The 19748-nt window shown below is 34.3% G+C and overlaps 1 protein-coding gene across 2 annotated transcripts in view; it reads left to right on the top strand.

Moving 5' to 3' along the window:
* The window catches only part of LOC136041859 (mitochondrial adenyl nucleotide antiporter SLC25A23-like), a 145657-nt gene extending 128850 nt beyond the window's left edge, over nucleotides 1-16807 (top strand). For both annotated transcript variants that reach the window (XM_065726634.1, XM_065726635.1), the window contains 5 exons: nucleotides 503-763; nucleotides 5743-5910; nucleotides 7151-7298; nucleotides 8974-9119; nucleotides 16598-16807. In XM_065726634.1, coding sequence (XP_065582706.1) covers nucleotides 503-763; nucleotides 5743-5910; nucleotides 7151-7298; nucleotides 8974-9119; nucleotides 16598-16672 — 798 coding nt within the window. In that variant the 3' untranslated portion in view covers nucleotides 16673-16807. The remainder of the gene's footprint in view (nucleotides 1-502; nucleotides 764-5742; nucleotides 5911-7150; nucleotides 7299-8973; nucleotides 9120-16597) is intronic.
* Nucleotides 16808-19748: the final 2941 nt, after the last annotated feature.

Genomic DNA, 19748 nt, shown 5'->3' with positions numbered 1-19748 from the left:
ATATTTAGTCTCACAAATACCTCCTAAAAAATGCTAGTCACAAAACGCTTGGGAGTATACACCGCTGCTACGTTTTTTGTGGTAATTTAACATTTAATATTTTTTAAACACAGTCTCAATCAATCAATTTATTTAAAAGAAAAAATTATAAAACTTTAGACCCCCACAAAGGGTCTTTGGCCTGTGAGAGTGGGAGACTAAACATAACATTAAATATTAGCAATACAATTTAACAGATGAACAAGAAGATGAGAAACAAAGGAAGAAGCTAAAAAAGAAAAGAAAGAAGAAAAAGAAAAAAACAGACAAGCCACATTAACAAAAATTACCATGCCAGTCAAAATAAATGAATTAAACAAATAAAAAGGAAAGATAGAGGTGGAAAAGAGAAGGGAAGGGAGAACTACTTCTCTAGGCATAAAGTGTGGTCAGAAATACTTTCTTATTATATTTATTTTTGTATTTATATATTTTTTGCTTACTTCTGAGTTTTTATTTGTAGGTGCACGGCTTGGATAGATTTGGATCTCTGGCTGCCTGTGTAAGGCACATGTTAGTTGAAGGGGGTGTCATTAGCCTGTGGCGTGGCAATTTTATAAACGTGCTCAAAATAGCTCCTGAATCGGCATTGAAATTTGCAGCTTATGAACGTGTAAAGCAAATTATACATCAAGATACTTGCAAGGAACTAGGGATGTATGAGCGATTTGCTGCAGGCTCTTTTGCTGGTGGGTTTGCTCAGTCTGTGATTTATCCAATGGAGGTATTTATTTCCCTGAGTTCTTTTTTTTTCTTTCATTTCGGGTAGTCTGATTTTTTTTTTAAGAGTCCAAGTAAAATAATAAGATAATATAATAAAATAATAAATTATAATAATAATGAAATAATGAATAAATAATAATAAATAATAAAATAATATAATATCCTTGGTTACATATGGTGAGTTACATATATGGAATATGGTGTATGTATATGTATGTATATATATATATATATATATATATATATATATATATATATATATATATATATATATATATATATATATATATATGTATATATATATATATATATATATATATATATATATATATATATGTATATATATATATATATATATATATATATATATATATATATATATATATATATATATATATATACGTACATATTGTATATACCTATTACCATAGGTATTCTGTGGTAGGCACGACACTTGACTGGGTAGAGAATTTAAAGTGCCGAAACCCTATAGGCAAGTGTGTATTCTCCTGGTGAGCCCTTGTGTTGGGTTGTTGCCTCTAAATTGTTTGTCTTTAATGTTTTTATTGTTTGGTAAATGACGACTTATACTTAATGACGACATGACTGCCTGTCCATGGATTATTCTTTATGGTTGATTGTGTATGGCTATGCTGTTTGACCTATGTGATTGTATGGATGAGTAGGGTTAAGGCCTCATTCAAGTGCTGGTCTATATTAATCACTAATTTAGGAAAACAGTCTTCCTTTTCTCCTTCTGTCTTCCTTTTTTTTTTTTTTTTTCAATGTGTTTGTGTTGTTGCATTGGTGATTTCTCTTTTCGTTATATATTCCTGTTAAAAACTTTATCAGTCACTTTTTTATGGCACTTGGTATTTACCAAGTGATATATAGTGATCGCAAATTCTGTCGGTCCCGGTTTTTGTAGGTTAGGCACTTCGAGATAAGCTAGGACGACGAAATTTGGCTGGCGAATCGGAGACCAGAACAGATTAAATTAGAAATAGTCTTTTCCCTTATGTGACTGGGGGGGCAGTGGGGGGATGGTTAGTTCGAAAAAATTAGAAAAAATGAGGTATTTTTAACTTACGGACCATGGGATCGGATCTTTTTGAAATTTGATGTTTAGAATCGTGTCTGAAAGCTCTTATTTTAAATCCTGACCGGATCCGGTGACAGTGGGGGGGAGTTGGAAGGGGAAACCTAAAATCCTGGAGAACGCTTAGAGTGGAGGGATTGGGAGGAAACTTGGTGGGAAAAAGAAGCACAAGTCCTAGATACGTGATTGACATAACCAGAATGGATCCGCTTTCTTTGGGGGAGGGTTAATTTTGAAAATATAGAGAAAATGAGGTACTTTTAACTTACGAAGGAGTGATCGGATATTAATGAAATTTCATATTTAGAAGGAACTTGTAACTCAGATCTCTCATCCGGTAACTCAATGACCGGATCAAGTGTCATTGGGGGGAGTTGGAGGGGGACTGGAAATCTTGGAAAAGGCTTAGAGTGGAGAGATCAGGATGAAACTTGGTGGGAAGAATAAGCACAAGTCCAAGATACGTGACTGACATAAACGGATCGGATCCGCTCTCTTTGGGGGAGTTGGGAGGAGGGTGATTCGGAAAAATTAGAAAAAAATGAGGTATTTGTAACTTCATTTCAAATTTAGATGGATCTTGTGCTTCAGAGCTCTCATGTTAAATCTCGACCAGATCTGGTAACATTGGGACAATTGGAGGGGAAACCGGAAATCTTGGAAAACGTAAAAATTGAGATATCTTTATCTTACGAATTGGTGATCAAATCTTAATGAAACTTGATATATAGAATGATCTTATGTCTCAGATGCTTCATATTCAATTCAAATGGGATCCAGGGACATGGGGGCTGGAGGGAGAAACAAAATCCTGGAAACCGGTAATCTTGGAAAATGCTTAGAGTATAGACTTTGGGATGAAACTTGATGGGAAGAGTAAGCAATAGTCCTAGATACGTGATTAACATAATTAGAACGGATTCGCTCTCTTTGAAGGATTTGGGGGGTGGGGGGTATTTCGGAAAAATTAGAAAAATTGAGGTATTTTTAACTTAAGAACGGGTGACCGGATCTTAATGAGATTTGTCATTTAGAAGTAACTCATGTCTTAGAGCTCTTATTTTAAATCCCAAACAGATCATCCCGATCAGATCTGATGACATTGGGGGGAGTTGGAAGGGGAAACCGGAAATCTTGGAAAACCCTTAGAGTGATCGGGATGAAACTTGGTGGGTAGAATAAGAAAATGGAGTAGATACATGATTAACGTAACCGGAATAGATTTGATCTCTTTGGGGGAGGTAGGGTGTTCCCGCGCTTAGGTAAGTCTGGTGCTTCTGGACGTGCTAGGACGGTGAAAATTGGTAGGTGTGTCAGGGACCTGCACAAATTGACTTGAAAAAGTCGTTTTTCCCCAATTCGACCATCTGAGGGGCTGAAGGGAGAGGGAAAATTAGAAAAAATTAGGTATTTTTAACTTAGGAGTGGTAATCGGATTTTAGTGAGTTTTGATATTTAGAGGGACATTGTGTCTCAGAGCTTTGATTTTAAATCCCAGCTCGCATTAAGCCTCCGATTTTCCTTTTAAATCAGTCTATTGATTCTTAGAATTCTCCTAGAGCTCAAGCTCTTGGCTAATCCGACCTCGTTACAAGTGCCATATGAGCTCTTAGCTCTTGTTATCCGTTGGAATGAAAAGATACGAATACTCTTCTGACAATTACGAGACTGCTTACAGATGTCTTAAGCTTAGGATTCAAATTGAGGCTTGACAAGTGACGCTTTGTCTTGTCAGGCAGGGAATCACGCACTATTTGGCACAGGTGCTTGAGAACCACATGGCCTACTTTTCGTTCAAATACTAAGGTAGATAATCGGCAAAAATTTTAGAATAGTAGAAGAAATTTTGGTAATTCGTAAAGCCTATGGCAACCAATAAAATTTTGGATAAAATCTATTCCGAGAGAATCTGTTGTAGGAAAGTATTAAAGTATGGAATAGATGGGGGGGGTAACCTGTATTTTTCAATTGATTTTTAAAATCAATTTGGTGAAAGTGACTAGAAACTTGGGAATTAAAGTCTCAGACGGACGACCGAGTTTTTAAAAAATCCGCAATATAGTCTTTAATTTCGTATTTTGAAGAGCTAAGAGCTGGCACTGGTGACGAGACCGGAAGAACCAAGAGCAAGCGAACAAAGACTAACTGAAAAGACCAATTAAACGTAAAACGGGTAGAAATTGCCAGGAATATGAGTAGGGCTACCGCCCCCTAAATCTTTTAAAGGTCAGAGCGTCATTTGCCGTTTACCGAAAAGATTTATATTTTGAAAAGTTTTTTTTTGTCTTTTTGTCTTTTGTTAGTTTTTTTTTGTCTTTTCATTAAATACAGCACAAATACAAAGTAATGTCACAGGGCTTATTAAAGTTTACAATTAAGACATACTGTTAAAAGGGTTGCCCTTTTCCCCTGCCTTGTCAGCCTATATGATCGACTTGTCTTTTTGCAATATACTGGATTTTTTTTTGTATTTTAAATACTGGTTTTATTATGTAGGAAAGATCCAATAATTGCTTGAAATATGATATATTAATGCCTGAAATGAAAGTCCTTCTCATGTACTTACTCTATTTTTTCTATTTTGACTTTATGACTTAGGAATAAGTTCAGTTTTGCATTGTTAGTAAATTCAAATTACCACAATTTGAATTTGTGCTATATTTCCACCAGCTGAAAATCGTGTAGCTTTCTTCTACGTTTCTCTAAAGTATGTGTCAAGAACAGATCACATTTCATCACACAGGTTAATCCCGAGATAAAATTCAGCAAATCCCAAGAATTATGTTGAAACTATAAAGGAAGAGAATTGTTTTGTTATCACATACCAATCATCCTATATATTTATAGAGAAAAGCGGATACAAAAATAGAATATTCAGAATACAAAATATAAATATAGAATACAAAATACAATATTCAGAAAATAATTAAACATAATTAATTTAATAAAATCAGCGAAACTGGAATGGACCAATTGAATGCTTATTTTGATATAATTCACAGCAACATAACAAATAATGTGCTCCACCTTGCACAATTCCAAAAAACAAAGTCGTTTTTGCGTGATAACTTTGCACATTCTGTATAGATTGCAAAGATATGCTATTGCACATAGAGTTTAAACATAACTATCTACTACAGCCTTTCCATATGAATAACGATTACATAGGTAGGCCTACGTCAACTCGCAAACAGGGGCTGATTGCTCCCTATCCCTGATTTTGACAATGCTCTTTTTCGGTATTTTCATCGAAAAGAAAATTTAATTCTTCCCCGCCCTAGATTTTAAAAGAATATTTTGCAATAGATGAAGTAGCGAATTTTTATTAGTGAGTTAAGTACTTCTGTTTTTTTTTTTTTTTTTTTTTTTTTTTTTTTTTTTTTTTTTTTTTTTTTTTTTTTTTTTAGTAATTTTCAGTCATAAAAATATAATGAATATAAACTTAGTTATCTCTTTAATTTAAAAACAATACTCATAGCCGATCACTTTTAAAGACAAAATTAATAGAACAAAACAAAATTAACCTCGTTTGATGACGGGGAAATTTTACTTTGTAATTTCTTATATATTTTTTTTATTGTTATATTTGGAATTTGCCATGTTGGAGTAGCCTGATTTATCCCTCTTCTGCTCTATATTATGTTATCTTTTTTTTCTTTTTTTTTTCCTTATGTTTTTTATCTTTATATTTAGTGGATATGAAATTAAGTTAATATTAGATAGCCTTCTTTTTGAGCCTAGCTCCCTGTTGGCTTTATTCAGTTATTTGTGTTTTTTTATTTTGTGTGATATAAAAGATTTTGAATCTTGAATAAATTGAACTCACTTCAATTCATATGTGCTCTTTAATTTGCCCTTTTATCAAAACCGAAACTTCTTAGGTGCTGAAGACACGGTTAGCAATTCGTACAACAGGGCAATATAAAGGGATCATCGATGTAGCCCAGAAAATATATGTTGCTGATGGTGTTAAAGGCTTCTACAGAGGCTATATTCCAAATCTTCTTGGTATCATTCCATACGCTGGATTTGACCTAGCTGTGTACGAGGTAAATTGAAAAACAGAAGTTTCAATTAATAAAATATTGAGAGCTAGTAAAATCTATCATACTCATTTAACAGTTTTTTTTTAATATTTTATTTCAATGCTGCATTTATTGCTTTAATTTATCTATCTTAGTCATTCTTTGCAACAAATCGGACGTTCTGTAACTTTAAAATTGCCTTTGAAAGCACTTTTAAATATCCTTTGTGACGTAAAGTGTCTAACAAAGTATCATAGGATCTATTAACGCGAACACTGACCTTAGCTTTGGGGGGGGGGGCTTAGTTATGAATAATTCAATAATACCAGTTTTAAAACCATTTAAAATAAGTTTAGTCTAGGGCCATTCCGTTACTTTTCAATTTATTTGACCATCCATTTTTGTCTATTTATATTATTTGCTTGTGTTTCTACAATTAAAAAAAAAAAAAAAAAAAACAAAACAAGCTTTGTCAAGAATCAAATAGCTACTATGATCAACAGTCTTGAAATCTCGCCTGGAAAACTGTGTCCTAATAACGAACTTTTTGAAAATCTTGCTTTTTTCTACAGATAAAATCCTCTGGTTTGGGGTTTAACCCCTTCCCTTGTCATAATAAATTTTTAAACTCTTATTTTTTCTACCTGTCTCGACTACTTAAACCCTAAGTTTGAATACATAATTTTCTGGATAATTGAAGTGTAAATTATATTAAGTTTTTTTTATGCATTATATCCAAAATTAAATCCCATTTTTTTGTTAAAATCTTCATATACTTAAATAAAACTTAGCCGCATTCCTTCTTTTGAAATTCTAGAAGTGCAATAAAGAGTAATGGATGGCTCATAATATTGCCTCTAATGTGGTGAAACTGATTTGGAACTGCTTCACTTTATGGCCCTTTGTCCCAAATTTTAAGAGGGAATTATTTTCAAATCGTTTGGGGTCAAATGACTGGCTCATTTCATTAAATCAAATGATCGGATGACGTTGGGACAATGAAGGAAACAAAGTAAAAGATTAATGGCGAATAGAGAAAAAAAAATTTTTTTGGGGGGGAGGAGTTGAGTGCTTGATAGATTGTTGAATATGTTTGAATTGTTTTTTGTATGTGTTTTTGAAATGTTCGTTTATGTGTGAAGAGCTTAGATTATTTTGCTTGTTGTCATGGCTCTATGGCCTTTTTACAACAATTATCTGCATCTATCCATAATGTGTTTTTCGAACACAGTCATTATTTTCAGTTTTTTCTTCTATTTCACAGACTTTGAAAAAGCGGTGGCTCAAGTCGCACGGCAATGGCGACAGTCCAAGTGTTATAGTCCTGTTGAGTTGTGGAATGGTTTCATCAACAATTGGCCAGCTCGTTTCCTACCCTTTGGCTCTTGTGCGAACTCGTCTGCAGGCTGCGGGTAATTAGATATACCGGTTGTGATGGTGTCGGTTGTGATAATTAAAAGTGCGACATGTGCTATTTTGGTTAAAAATACGTCATGTAATAGTAAACTAACCACGAGGAATCGAATGGCACAGTCAAATTTGTCCTGTCTTGAACCGTTGCAAAGATAAAAAAAAGGCACAAGCCTTTAAGTGACGTCTGTCCCTTTTTGATCAGGTCTTGTTGCATTCAAAATGAAGGAAGGAGATTGTCCTGTGGAGCTATTTCATGGGAACCTTGCATTTGTCTCCTTTTTTTCCAAGGGAAAAGGAGACATACGCCATAAAATGGAATAATTTTGAATCTCCCATTAGTTTCATCCTTCAGATTCACCACAGTCAGTAAACTTTTTTCCGTTTCTTGGCTCTCTTGAAAAGTTACAAAATGGTATATGTCGCACTTTTGATTATTACAGCATAAATAGTAACTGAGACTGTCGGTTACCAATTGATAGTAACTTGGCATATACCAAGTGACAAAGACTAGGCATTCAGTGCAAGACAAACTGGAGTTAATCACAAATCGGATAGAAATTTTTGAGAGAGAAAAAAATCAGTTTATTCAGCGAATTAAAGAAACCAGATTTAAACATAATGCCTGTAGAAATTGCATTTTCAGAAAATGCTTTTAGAAACTCCTAGGTTTGATAGCCCAAAATTAGACTGTCATGCTTCGATGTTTTTTTCTGTGGCCCTATGGAATTTATACTTCTCTAAAAACAGAGAAAGTATCATATTAGGCATCATAAGGGTAAAAAATTTTTTAATCTTATACGATTTTATAATCTTTCCGGATTGCTTCTTAAAATGAAAAATTAAGAAATAGAAGACGTTCGTTGTCGTCTGATCTACTTAGCATTATGCTTATTTTTCATCAACTTCCACTTCTTTTTTTGTTTTGTTTTAAAACCTATCCAAATTCTTTTTTCTTAATTCAAATCTTCAGTCTGTGTCAAGGTTTGTATTTAGTGGTTTTACTTTTTTTTTCTGGAATTCATTTTTTGTTTCTTCTTTTTTCAGTTTTCAACTTTTTACTTTTCTTTCTGGTTATTTCCTTTCTTTTTCTTTGATATTAAATTTCATTTTATCTCTTCCATTATTAACTCATCTCTATTTAAACTTTTTTCAGACTACTTTAAAAACTAAGTCATAATGGAACTACGCTCTTTCTTTGTTTTATCTTACCAAATTTGTATTTCATCCCTCTGACCTATTGTTTTAATCCCAATCACTCAGATGACCAAGTCCAAATGGGATTTCTGTATTCTCGTCTCTTTTTTTCTTTTCTAGTCGTCTTTGTTTTCCTTCTTTCCTTAAAAGCAAAATTTTGTTTCAAGGCTTAAGTCTAAGTAAAATACATGTATTTCTTTCCTTTTTCTTTATCTCTTTTTTTCAGTTACATTTTTCTTCTCTCTTTTCTTAGCTGCTCTGAATACTGATCATTCCTGCATTCATCTTTCTTCTTTCTTCTTTGATCGCTAGTTTTTCGTTTGGGTTTCTTTTTTTCAGAAATACAACTTCATCTTTCTTTCTCATCTGTTCTGAAGGCCTTTAGCCATAAAGGGATATTAGGCCTTTATTCTTCTTTCTTATCAAATCCTTCTTTCATCTCTTGTATGCTGTAGACTACATTATTTTTTCTTTTATCAGCTGCCTTAAATACTGTGTGTCCAAATGGAACACCACCTCCACAAGTGCCACAAGAACTCTTAACAATGACAGGACAGTTGAAACACGTTGTCAATACAGAAGGTATTCCAGGCTTATGGAGGGGCATTGTCCCGAATTTCCTGAAGGTAAATTTCCTACTATTGATGATATTAATTTAGAATTTTGGGTCCTTTTTTAGGTTTTGAAGAAATTCTTAGGTCGTTTTTATTTATTTGCTCCTTTTTATGACACTTGGTATTAATCAAGTGACATATAGCAATCGCAAATTCTGTCGGTCTGTCGGTCCCAGTTTTGCTACTTTAGGCACTTCCAGATAAGCTAGGACGATGAAATTTGGCAGGCGTAACAGGGACCGGACCAGATTAATTTAGAAATAGTCGTTTTCCCGATGTGACCATCTGGGGAGGAGTGGGGGGCCCGTTAATTTGGAAGAAATAGAAAAAATGAAGTATTTTTAACTTACGAACGGTTGATCTGATCTTAATGAAATTTGATGTTTGGAAGTATATTGTGTCTCAGAGCTGAAAGTTTTAATCCCGACCAGACCTGATGACATAGTGGGAGGGGGGGAGTTGGGAGGGGGAAACCTAAAAACACTTAGAGTGGAGGGATCGGGATGAAACTTGGTGGGAAAAATAAGCACAAGTCCTAGATACATGATTGACATAACCGGAACGGATCCACTGTCTTTGGGGTAGTTGGGGGGGGGGGGGGTATTCTGAAACATTAGAAAAAATGAGTTATTTTTAACTTACGAACGGCTAATCGGATCTCAATGAAATTTGATATTCAGAAGGATATCGTGTCTCAAAGCTTTATTTTAAATCCCGACCGGATATGGTGACATTGGAGGGAGTTTGGGGTGGGGGAACCTAAAATCATGGAAAACGCTTAGATTGGAGGGATCGGGATGAAACTTGGTGGGAAAAATAAGCAGAAGTCTTAGATACGTGATTTAAATAATTGGAACGGATCCGCTCTAATGGGGGGGGGGGGTTCGTTAATTCTGAAAAACTAGAAAAAATTACGGATTTTTAACTTACGAAGGAGTGATCGGATCTTCATGAAACTTCATATTTAGAAGGACCTCGTAACCCAGATCTCTTATTTTAAATTGCAACCTTATTTAAATCTCAACCGGATCCAGCGTCATTGGGGGGGGGGGGGCGGAAATCTTAGAAAATACTTAAAGCGGGGAGATCAGGATGAAACTGGATGGGAAGAATAAAAACCTGTCTAAGATACGTGACTGACATAACCGGACCGGATCTGCTCTCTTTGGTGGAGTTTGGGGGGGGGGGTAATTTGGAAAAATGAGGTATTTGTAACTTACGAAAGGGTGACCAGATCTTAATGAAATTTGATATTTAGAAGGATCTTATGCTTTAAAGCTCTAATTTTAAATTCCGATCAGTTCTTGTGACATGGGGGGGGGGGGGTTGGAGGGGGAAACCGGAATTCTTGGAAAACGTGAAAATTGGGGTATTTTTATCTTACGAATAGGTGATCGGATCTTAATGAGATTTGATATTTAGAAGGAATTCAAGTCTCAGAGCTCTTATATCAAATCCCAACCCGATCTTTTGACATTGGGGGAGTTGGGAGGGGAAATCTTGGAAAACACTTGGAGTGGAGGAATCGAGATGAAGCTTGGTGGATAGAATAAGCAAATGTCCTTGATACGTGATTGACGTAACCGTACCGGGTTCGCTCTCTTTGGGGGAGTTGGGGGGAGGGGCTCATGGATTTGGCGAGTTTGGTGCTTCTGGACGTGCTAGGACGATGAAAATTGGTAGGCGTGTCAGGGAGCTGCACAAATTGACTTGATAAAGTCGTTTTCCCAGATTCGACCATCTCGGGGGCTAAGGGAGAGGAAAAATTAAGAAAAATTAGGTATATATAACTTACGAGTGGGTGATCGGATCTTAATGAATTTTGATATTTAGAAGGAAATCTTGACTCAGAGCTCTTATTTTAAATCCTGACCAGCATTAATCCTCTGATTTTCCTTTTAAATCAATCTATTGATTCTTAGAATTTTGTTACGAGCTCATACCATATGAGCTCTTGGCTCTTAGCTCTTCTTGTCTCGTCACAAGTGCCATATGAGCTCTTAGCTCTTGTTTATAATAATGAAGTTCGTTTAAACTTTTAGGTTCATTTTATATTGATGAAATCTGTTTAGAATTTAGGTCTTTTCTATTTTTTAGCTCCTTTTTCATATTGATGAAATTTATTTGAAGTTCTAGGTTCTTTTTATATTGATTAAACTCACTTAGAATTTTAGGTCGTTTTTATATTGATGAAATTCGTTTAAAATTTTAGGTCCTTTATTATATTGATGATATTCATTTAGGATTTTGGTCCTTTTTCTTAGGTTCTTTTCTATTTTGATGAAATTCATTTAGAATTTTAGGTCTTTTTTATTTGTTAGCTCCTTTTTATATTGATGAGATGTGTCTAAGTTTTAGGCTTTTTTTTGTATAAATGAAATTTTAGGTTCTTTATTATATTGATGAAACTCGTTTAGAATTTTAGGTCTTTTCTTATGTTTTAGCTCCCTTTTTATATTGATGAAATTTCTTTAAAGTGTTAGGTTCTTTTTATATTGATAAAATTCATTTGGAATTTTAGTTCTTTTATTTTTTAGCTCCTTTTTCATCTTGATGAAATTTGTTTAAAGTTATAGGTTCTTTTTATATTGATAAAATTCGTTTAAGATTTTAAATCTTTTTTTATGTTTTAGGTCCTTTTTTTATTTACAGAAAGAACGTGCTCTTAGCAAATCACCTTGTTTCTCATCCCCCTTTCAAGTTACTGATTCTTTTTGTAGTGTGTCTTTTGCCGAGCACGCGTCCTATTACCACATATGCTCTTGACCGCTTGTAGCAGTGCTGTGTTTATTTATAATTTTCGTATTCTATATTTGGCCATTATTTGTTATTTTAAAACGTATTTTTATAGAACAAATTATTCTTGACGATCTGCACAAGGGCCACATTCATTTTGAAAATGTATTATTTCTGTTCCTGTTTCTATCAATTTTTTTTTATTACTTGAAATTCTCGTCAATTAATAATAGGTCAAATAAAAGAAATAGAATCTAAAATAAGTAAAATCGTAAAATAATAAAGCCTATCAAAATTAATATATAAAAATTTTGATAAGCCTATTCTAAGCTGAAAAGATTATTTAGTGCTAGCTACTGTAGAAAGGCAGGTATATTAATTTCAACCCCAGTAACATGAAGATTTTAATTGAGGTATCAAGGAAATTATAGAAACCTTAGATTGTTATAATTGTTGAGGAGGACAACTTCTTTCGAACGTGCAGTATATTAAAGATAACTAAGGTCCAAACCTGTGGTGCTGATCTACGTTTCATGGCCGTTTCATATTAAAGATAGCGATTGTAAAATGCATGAATAATATTATTCTAAAGCAAGACAAGAGAAATTCTAAATAAGAACGTCAAAAATTAGATCTTAAGACTTGAAAGCTATTTTATAACAAAAAGGATAGGTCTGTATGTCTTTAAATTGCTTCAACTAGTACAGCAACAACAACAAACTTAATCCACCTTAACTTACAGTCATAAATCCGCTTGTTCTTTTTCTTTTGTTCTGAGTTTTTTTTTTTTTTTTTTTTTTTTTTTTTTTTTTTTTTTTTTTTTTTTTTCTTTTTTTTACTGAATATGTCGTGTTTAGTTAGGAGTTAGATAAATAAAAACGAGTTTTTTCAATTGAAAGTAACGAGCGACATTAAAACTTGCAATAAAGAGAAATTATTTTGTATATAAGGCGTACTGCCTCTTCTTCAACGCTCGTTCTTTCGCTATGGTCTTAAAGCTCTTCAAAAGTACTTCCCGTTCGAAACCTAGGGCCCTTATCTTTGAGTAGTCCTTCCTTAACAATCAGGACAAAAAGTTGAATTTTAGCGTAAAGAGCCAGGGCTGAGAACGTGACAATCCCCACCCCAAATACAAAGTAATTTCTGTTCATTTTAAGTTTTAATATTGCTCCTTACTTTCAGTTGAAAAAACTTGTTTTTATTTATTTAATTTCTGCCTGTTTTTGCAATAAGGCCAGGAATTCCTCTTCTCCCCTCCCCGTGTAATATTTCTCTTGGAAAATTCACCCGGAAACTCTCCTACCACGGAAAATTTTGCCATGGATAATAACCCCCTCTCCGAAAAATTTCTATATATTCCCCAATAAAGAAAAATTTTGTATGTGAATAGTATTCACCCGAAAAACTTCTTTCGAACGTGCCGTATATTAAAGATAAGTAAGTAAGTAAGACGGCACTAGACCCTTAAGGTCCGAATCGGCGGTGCTGATCTCCGTTTCATGGCCGTTTCATATTAAACATAGCGATTGTAAAATGCATGAATAATATTATTCTAAAGCAAGACAACAAAAATTTAAATAAGAACGTCAAAAATTAGATCTTAAGACTTGAAAGCTATTTTATAACAAAAAGGCTTTGGTCTATATGTCTTTAAACTGCTTCAACTAGTACAGCAACAACAACAAACTTAATCCACCTTAACTTACAGTCATAAATCCGCTTGTTCGTTTTGTTTTGTTCTGAGTTTTTTTTCCTTTTTTACTGAAAATGTCATGTTTAGTTAGGAGTTAAATAAATAAAACAAGTTTTTTCAACTGAAAGTAATGAGCAACATTAAAACTTGCAATAAAGAGAAATTATTTTGTACATAAGGCGTACTGCCTCTTCTTCAACGCTCGTTCTTTCGCTATGGTCTTAAAGCTCTTCAAAAATACTTCTGGCTCGAAACCTAGGGCCCTTATGTTTGACTAGTCCTTCCTCAACAATCAAGACAAAAAGTCAAATTTTAGCGTAAAGAGCCAGGACTGAAAACGTCACAATCCCCCCTCAAATACAAAGTAATTTCTGTTCGTTTTAATATTGCTCCTTACTTTCAGTTGAAAAAACTTGTTTTTATTTATTTAATTTCTGCCTGTTTTTGAAATAAAGCCACGAATTCCCCTTCTCCCCCCCCCCCCCGTGTAATATTGCTCCTGGAAAATTCACCCGGAAAACTTTCCTACCACTGAAAATTTTGCCATGGATAATAACCCCCTCTCCGAAAAATTTCTATATATTCCCCAATAAAGAAAAATTTTGTATGTGAATAGTATTCAGCCGAAACTTTCCTCCCATGGAAAATTTTGCCATGGAGAATAACCCCCTCTCCGCAAAATTTCCATATATTTCCCACTAACAAAAAATTCTGTATGTGAACAAATCGGGCAAATTGCATAGCTTACACCCCTTTACCCAGGGACTTAGAGGGTCATGTCATCACCGATGCATAGATATTGGACATTTCATCCATTCTTAATTAAACGGTTATCTCAAAATTCTGGTCGAATGAATTTGGAGGAAAAAATGGGCGCTGGAGGTAGCTAGAGGTCCTCCAATCTTTTAAGCTACTTAAATCGGACAATATAACTTTTGCTTTCTGTTCAAATGAGCTATCTCCCGATTTGCTAGGACCCTTTGTTCGATACGGTCATCCCTGGAAAAAAACAACACACAAAAAAAAACAAAAAAGAAAAAATAGAAAATTCTCCTTTTACCTGAATATATGCACATGTGACCGATTATTTCGACAATTTTCTATGGAAAACAATAAAGGACTTGATTTCTCTTTTAAATCGTATTGAACTCCTGTTGTTATACTTTTTTTGATAGTTTAGAGTGAAAAATATTTCTAACCGCTAACAACAGAACCGGAATGTTTTTCATTATTATCATTGAATCTATACTGACAGGTGCTTAGTTATAGTCAATGCCACTGAAACATGCTTTGGTGCAGTGATTTGTAAATTATGCCATTGTCCTTTGGTGGGCAATACAGTGATCCAAATGGACGTGACGGCCCGCATTTTGGGATGGTGAATAACTGTTATGGGCAGTGAATTACAAAAAAAAAGAAGAAAATGGTTAGAAAAGAGTATCTATATATTCCTGTCATAACATATAATTTATCTTTGAGTAAGATTCTTAATATTGACTTAACGTTAGGAATCTTTACAAGATTCCTAGCATTGGGTTAGCCCACGTAATCTCCCTCACTGACACTGGCATGAAGTTTTATCATCAGCTACTATCTTTTATTTGGTGCAACAAAATTACCGTTCCTAAGTACGTGAGCTCCGAGTATCCTAGATTCCTAGCATTGGGTTAGCCCTTTTAATCTCCCTCACTGACACTGGCATGAAGTTTTATCATCAGCTACTATCTTTTATTTGGTGCAACAAAATTACCGTTCCTAAGTACGTGAGCTCCGAGTATCCTAGATTCCTAGCATTGGGTTAGCCCTTTTAATCTCCCTCACTGACACTGGCATGAAGTTTTATCATCAGCTACTATCTTTTATTTGGTGCAACAAAATTACCGTTCCTAAGTACGTGAGCTCCGAGTATCCTAGATTCCTAGCATTGGGTTAGCCCTTTTAATCTCCCTCACTGACACTGGCATGAAGTTTTATCATCAGCTACTATCTTTTATTTGGTGCAACAAAATTACCGTTTACCTAAGTACGTGAGCTCCGAGTATCGCGGTGAATAACTGACTCTTTAAGGATTGATCAACGACATGGCTAAAGCACAGGATGATAGTGGGAGTACTGACAGTTTATCAGCAGATTTTGGAGCATGGTCACTACCTCTACCATCCCTGATTTTGTAAAAGAAATTGCTGAGACTCATGTTTTCCTTGATAGAAAATTCAGGTTTTCAGCGTCATCCATTATGAGTTTGTACTTGCAAAAAACAAATTAGTGCACACGTACTCATACATTCCCCTGTGTAATTATAAATATCTTTAAAATATCTGCACAATGGCTGATTATTTCGAGAATTTTCTATGGAAATCAATAGAGGACTTGATTTTTTCATTTTAATGTATGAAGCATTAACATACATTGTGTAATTGAAAAACTGAAAGGTTTTTTTTTCTTTTTTTGCAAAAAGTAACCTACTTTGATACTGAGAGGGGAAAAGGAAGAAACTGATTGTTTTATTGTTGGAACACAGGAAGCTAATCGGGCAAGAGCGATAAATGTTTCTAAGTGCTAGGGCTTTTTAAGAGGAGGTGGGGGCATAAATAATTGTATTTCCTTTGGAATTTTACGTGCTTGTTTCTGATGATTTTTTTTTTTTTTAATTTGGAGATTCATTCGAAACAAAATAACATGAACTATGTTACTAATAGCTGCCCACTCCCGACCCCTCGAAAAAACCTGCAAACCACTGATATGTTGTTGGCAACTTAAACCTAGCTATTAAATAAATGATCAATCATAATATTGCAGGGCCGACGCAGGGACCTTAGTAGTCAAGAAGCGTCGTTAATCTGATACAATTCAATAAATCATCAAAAGAAAAAATAAGAAAAAAGAGTTAAATATAAAAAAATCTTTCATATTTCTTTTATTGCGTAATAATGAAAGTGAAAAATTTTCACAAAAAAACGCTTATTTATCTTTTAATCATCCCTGGAGGCTGTATTAGTATAATTTATCTTATGCTGACTTACAATATACAATTATATGTTTATATAGTTTTTTTTTATAGGTTGCACCTGCGGTGTCAATCAGCTACGTCGTCTACGAGCATGTGCGGCAAAAGCTAGGGGTGAAAATGACATAACTATAGTACCGTTTAGGAATTTTGGGATTCACATTTTAGGGTGTTTTATTATAATTTCATAAGAGTACAATGAGTCTGGCACAGCAGTCCTACCGATTCTTGAAGTGTGTTAACTCGTTAATTTGTGATTATATATATATAATATATATATATATATATATATATATATATATATATATATAAATATATATATATATATATATATATATATATATATATATATATATATATATATATATATATATATATATATATATATATATATATATATATATATATATTGGTTGCATTCATTCATTAGGCGATGTGTGATATATATTTTGAGGGAGGGCAATAACTGAAGCATTTTGCCTAATTTTATTATTTATGTTCTTGTTCTTTTCTGTTCCACTGTTTTAATAGGTGTCATTTTATTCTTTAACCTCTGTCTGTTGTTTTATTTTCTGTTTTGTCTCTCTTTTTTTCTTTTTTTTTCTAAGTTCGACCTCACGTTCAACCAATAATAAAAAGATTCATATTCATTTTGTGCAATGAGTAAAAGAACTTGGAAGAACAAAAACAAAAAATATTGCCTCTTTCTATCAAGAATTTCTACCGGGCTCAGAAAAATAGCTAGGGTTTGTACCCTTGACGGTTGAAATGGAATGGCTAGTGCAGAGAGTATGGGTAACTTTTAAGAGTGGATACTGGTGCTAGTGTCTATAAAAAAAAACCTATCAATGTCATCTTTTGTTGGCGATACTTGGCATTTTCAAGCTCTGTAATCGTTTTTCTGCCAGGAACATTTATCAGACACTTATTGCTGCCCTTTATTTACAAATTACACTAATTAAATTGTTTATTCTTACTAATACAGAGGGGAAAATTCCAGGTGACGACAAACGCTAGATGGTTTTGATAGTTTTTTCGTCATCACTGGCACCACTCTTACTCTTATCAGTTACTCGTGCTCTTTGAGCTAGAGGCTAATAACCGTAATCCCGAGTAATCAGAACCAACCGGTTCTTGGAAACTTGCCGCAGTCAAATCGGGATGGCGTTTAATGTATGTTTTATAGATTCTTTCTGTTCTTGGGACATCTCATGCCGTATACGCTTTAATATCTCAGCTTTTCTCTCTAGACCACAGTAAGGATTTTGTTGGAAAAAGTATAATTTTTTTTTAAATAGTTTTGCTTAACTGTATTTTGCGTAGGTATCTAAAATTGAAAAGTATGATGGTTTCAAAGATCGCTGTTATAAGAGTGAAAGGCTTCGGCCACTGCCTGTGAACTAGTGCCGGGCTTGTATCTGGTAAACTCCATGCCAACGTGATCATCCCCTTTGCTCTGTTGTTGCATGATGTGCTGTATTCCAGTTTGTTCAATAAACTATTGCTGGCATTTGAATTGTGTTGTATTTGTGGCGAGCCAATTTAGATAGATTTGACTTAGAAAATTTACTTTTAAAGTAAATCGTAGTTTTGTAATTGAATTTACTACAAAATGAACTTTTATGAGTTCAGGATGTAACGATATTATGCCTTCTCATATGAACATACTTAATCATCAATTAAAATCTCTTAATTAGCCCCTCTCCCCCTTTCAAGGTACATTGCCATTCTTGGCAGGCAAAATATGAACGATGTTCGTTGTAGGCGATTAGTGAATTCTTTAAATATTGGCTTATTAACTTAAATATGTTCAGGGGCTGATGTAGAATTAATATTCGGGAGGGAGCACCTAAAAAAATGGCTTATTAATCAGTATTTTTCCCCAATCCACTCCTGAAAATAGTTTCTTCAGAGAGAACTTTTGGCCTTCAGAGGGGAGGACACGTGTCCTCCGTTTTTGGGTTTCAGGATGCAAGAATAGGTAGAAAAAAATTTTTTTGTTAAGAAGACTTTTAGGCGGTCTCTTGGAAAGCTGATCCGGAATCACTTGTCATGTGTTTGTGTGGTTATAGACCGACAGGAAAATCTTTCCGTTCAGGTTTTTCGTGACTTGAACACGCTTTCAGCGCAGGTAGCGGCTATGAAACTTTTTCAGTAGTTTTCGTGCTCCAAGCGTCTTCTTCACTTTCCAGTTTGGCATTTTCCCTTTCCAGAAGATTCCGAGACGTGCATCCAAGCTGAAAAGTTTTTCCATGAATATCGCGAAAACTCCCTTGTCGCTTAGAAGTGTGGCTTTGGAAGGGCGCGTCGAAAGGTAGAGGAAGACTTTTAAATGTTCTCTGTAGGAACTGCCTAAGGCTTAGTCATAGGTACCCATTTTAGTGGTCATATTTAATAAAAAAAAAATGAAATATATCGTTCGATCCTACTTCCTAGGGTGAGAACGAATGAAGGATTAGGATTCGTAGGTCGCGCTTGACAAATGAAGGATGACAGATTATCAAAGATTATGTTTCTTGGCCAGCAAATTAGGTCCAACTGGTAGAAAGAATAACGAAGGATATTACGGAAATTGGAACTACCGTGGGGGACAAAATGCGGAAATTTGAATAGATGGGGCTAGAGTGGACAGTGTGCAGCTGTGTTGGCTCCAAGTGGCTAAGGACTGTGTGAGTTGTTAGTAGGTTTAGCTGATCCTTGGGTTTCCATATAAATTTACGTTAAGGTAAATTAATATTTACCTTAAGTATACTTGATACACTTGTAGTATTTATCCCCAATGTAAATTATTTGGTTGTAACAAAAAAATAATGCGTAAAAATGTAAGCAATGAACAAAATGGCTTAATCAAAATTTTAAGGGGCCTTAGACATAAATGACTAAATTTATTTAATTGGCCGTTCCGTGAATGGAAAAAAACTTTTGATTTCCAAAGTTACGGATGGCTTTATAATACCAACTAGATTATATAAGATATTGTTCCAAGTTTTCATCCGCCACGATGTCTACGATTGAAAAGGATAAAGTTCAACTGGCTGCAAAGTCAATTTAGTCCCTTCTTTCGATATTATTTTGTAGTTGTTGTTTTTTCAACGCTTAGGAATAGCCTTTGGTCATTTAATAACTGATTGCGTTCTTGTTTGAACATACCTTTTTAAAAACTTCGATAGGCTGACGACTTCATAATTTAACCGATAGTGAAGAA

This window comes from Artemia franciscana, unplaced genomic scaffold, assembly GCF_032884065.1.
Source record: "Artemia franciscana unplaced genomic scaffold, ASM3288406v1 PGA_scaffold_47, whole genome shotgun sequence".
NCBI classification, from domain to species: Eukaryota; Metazoa; Arthropoda; class Branchiopoda; order Anostraca; family Artemiidae; genus Artemia; species Artemia franciscana.
This window is presented reverse-complemented; position numbering and strand designations above follow the sequence as displayed.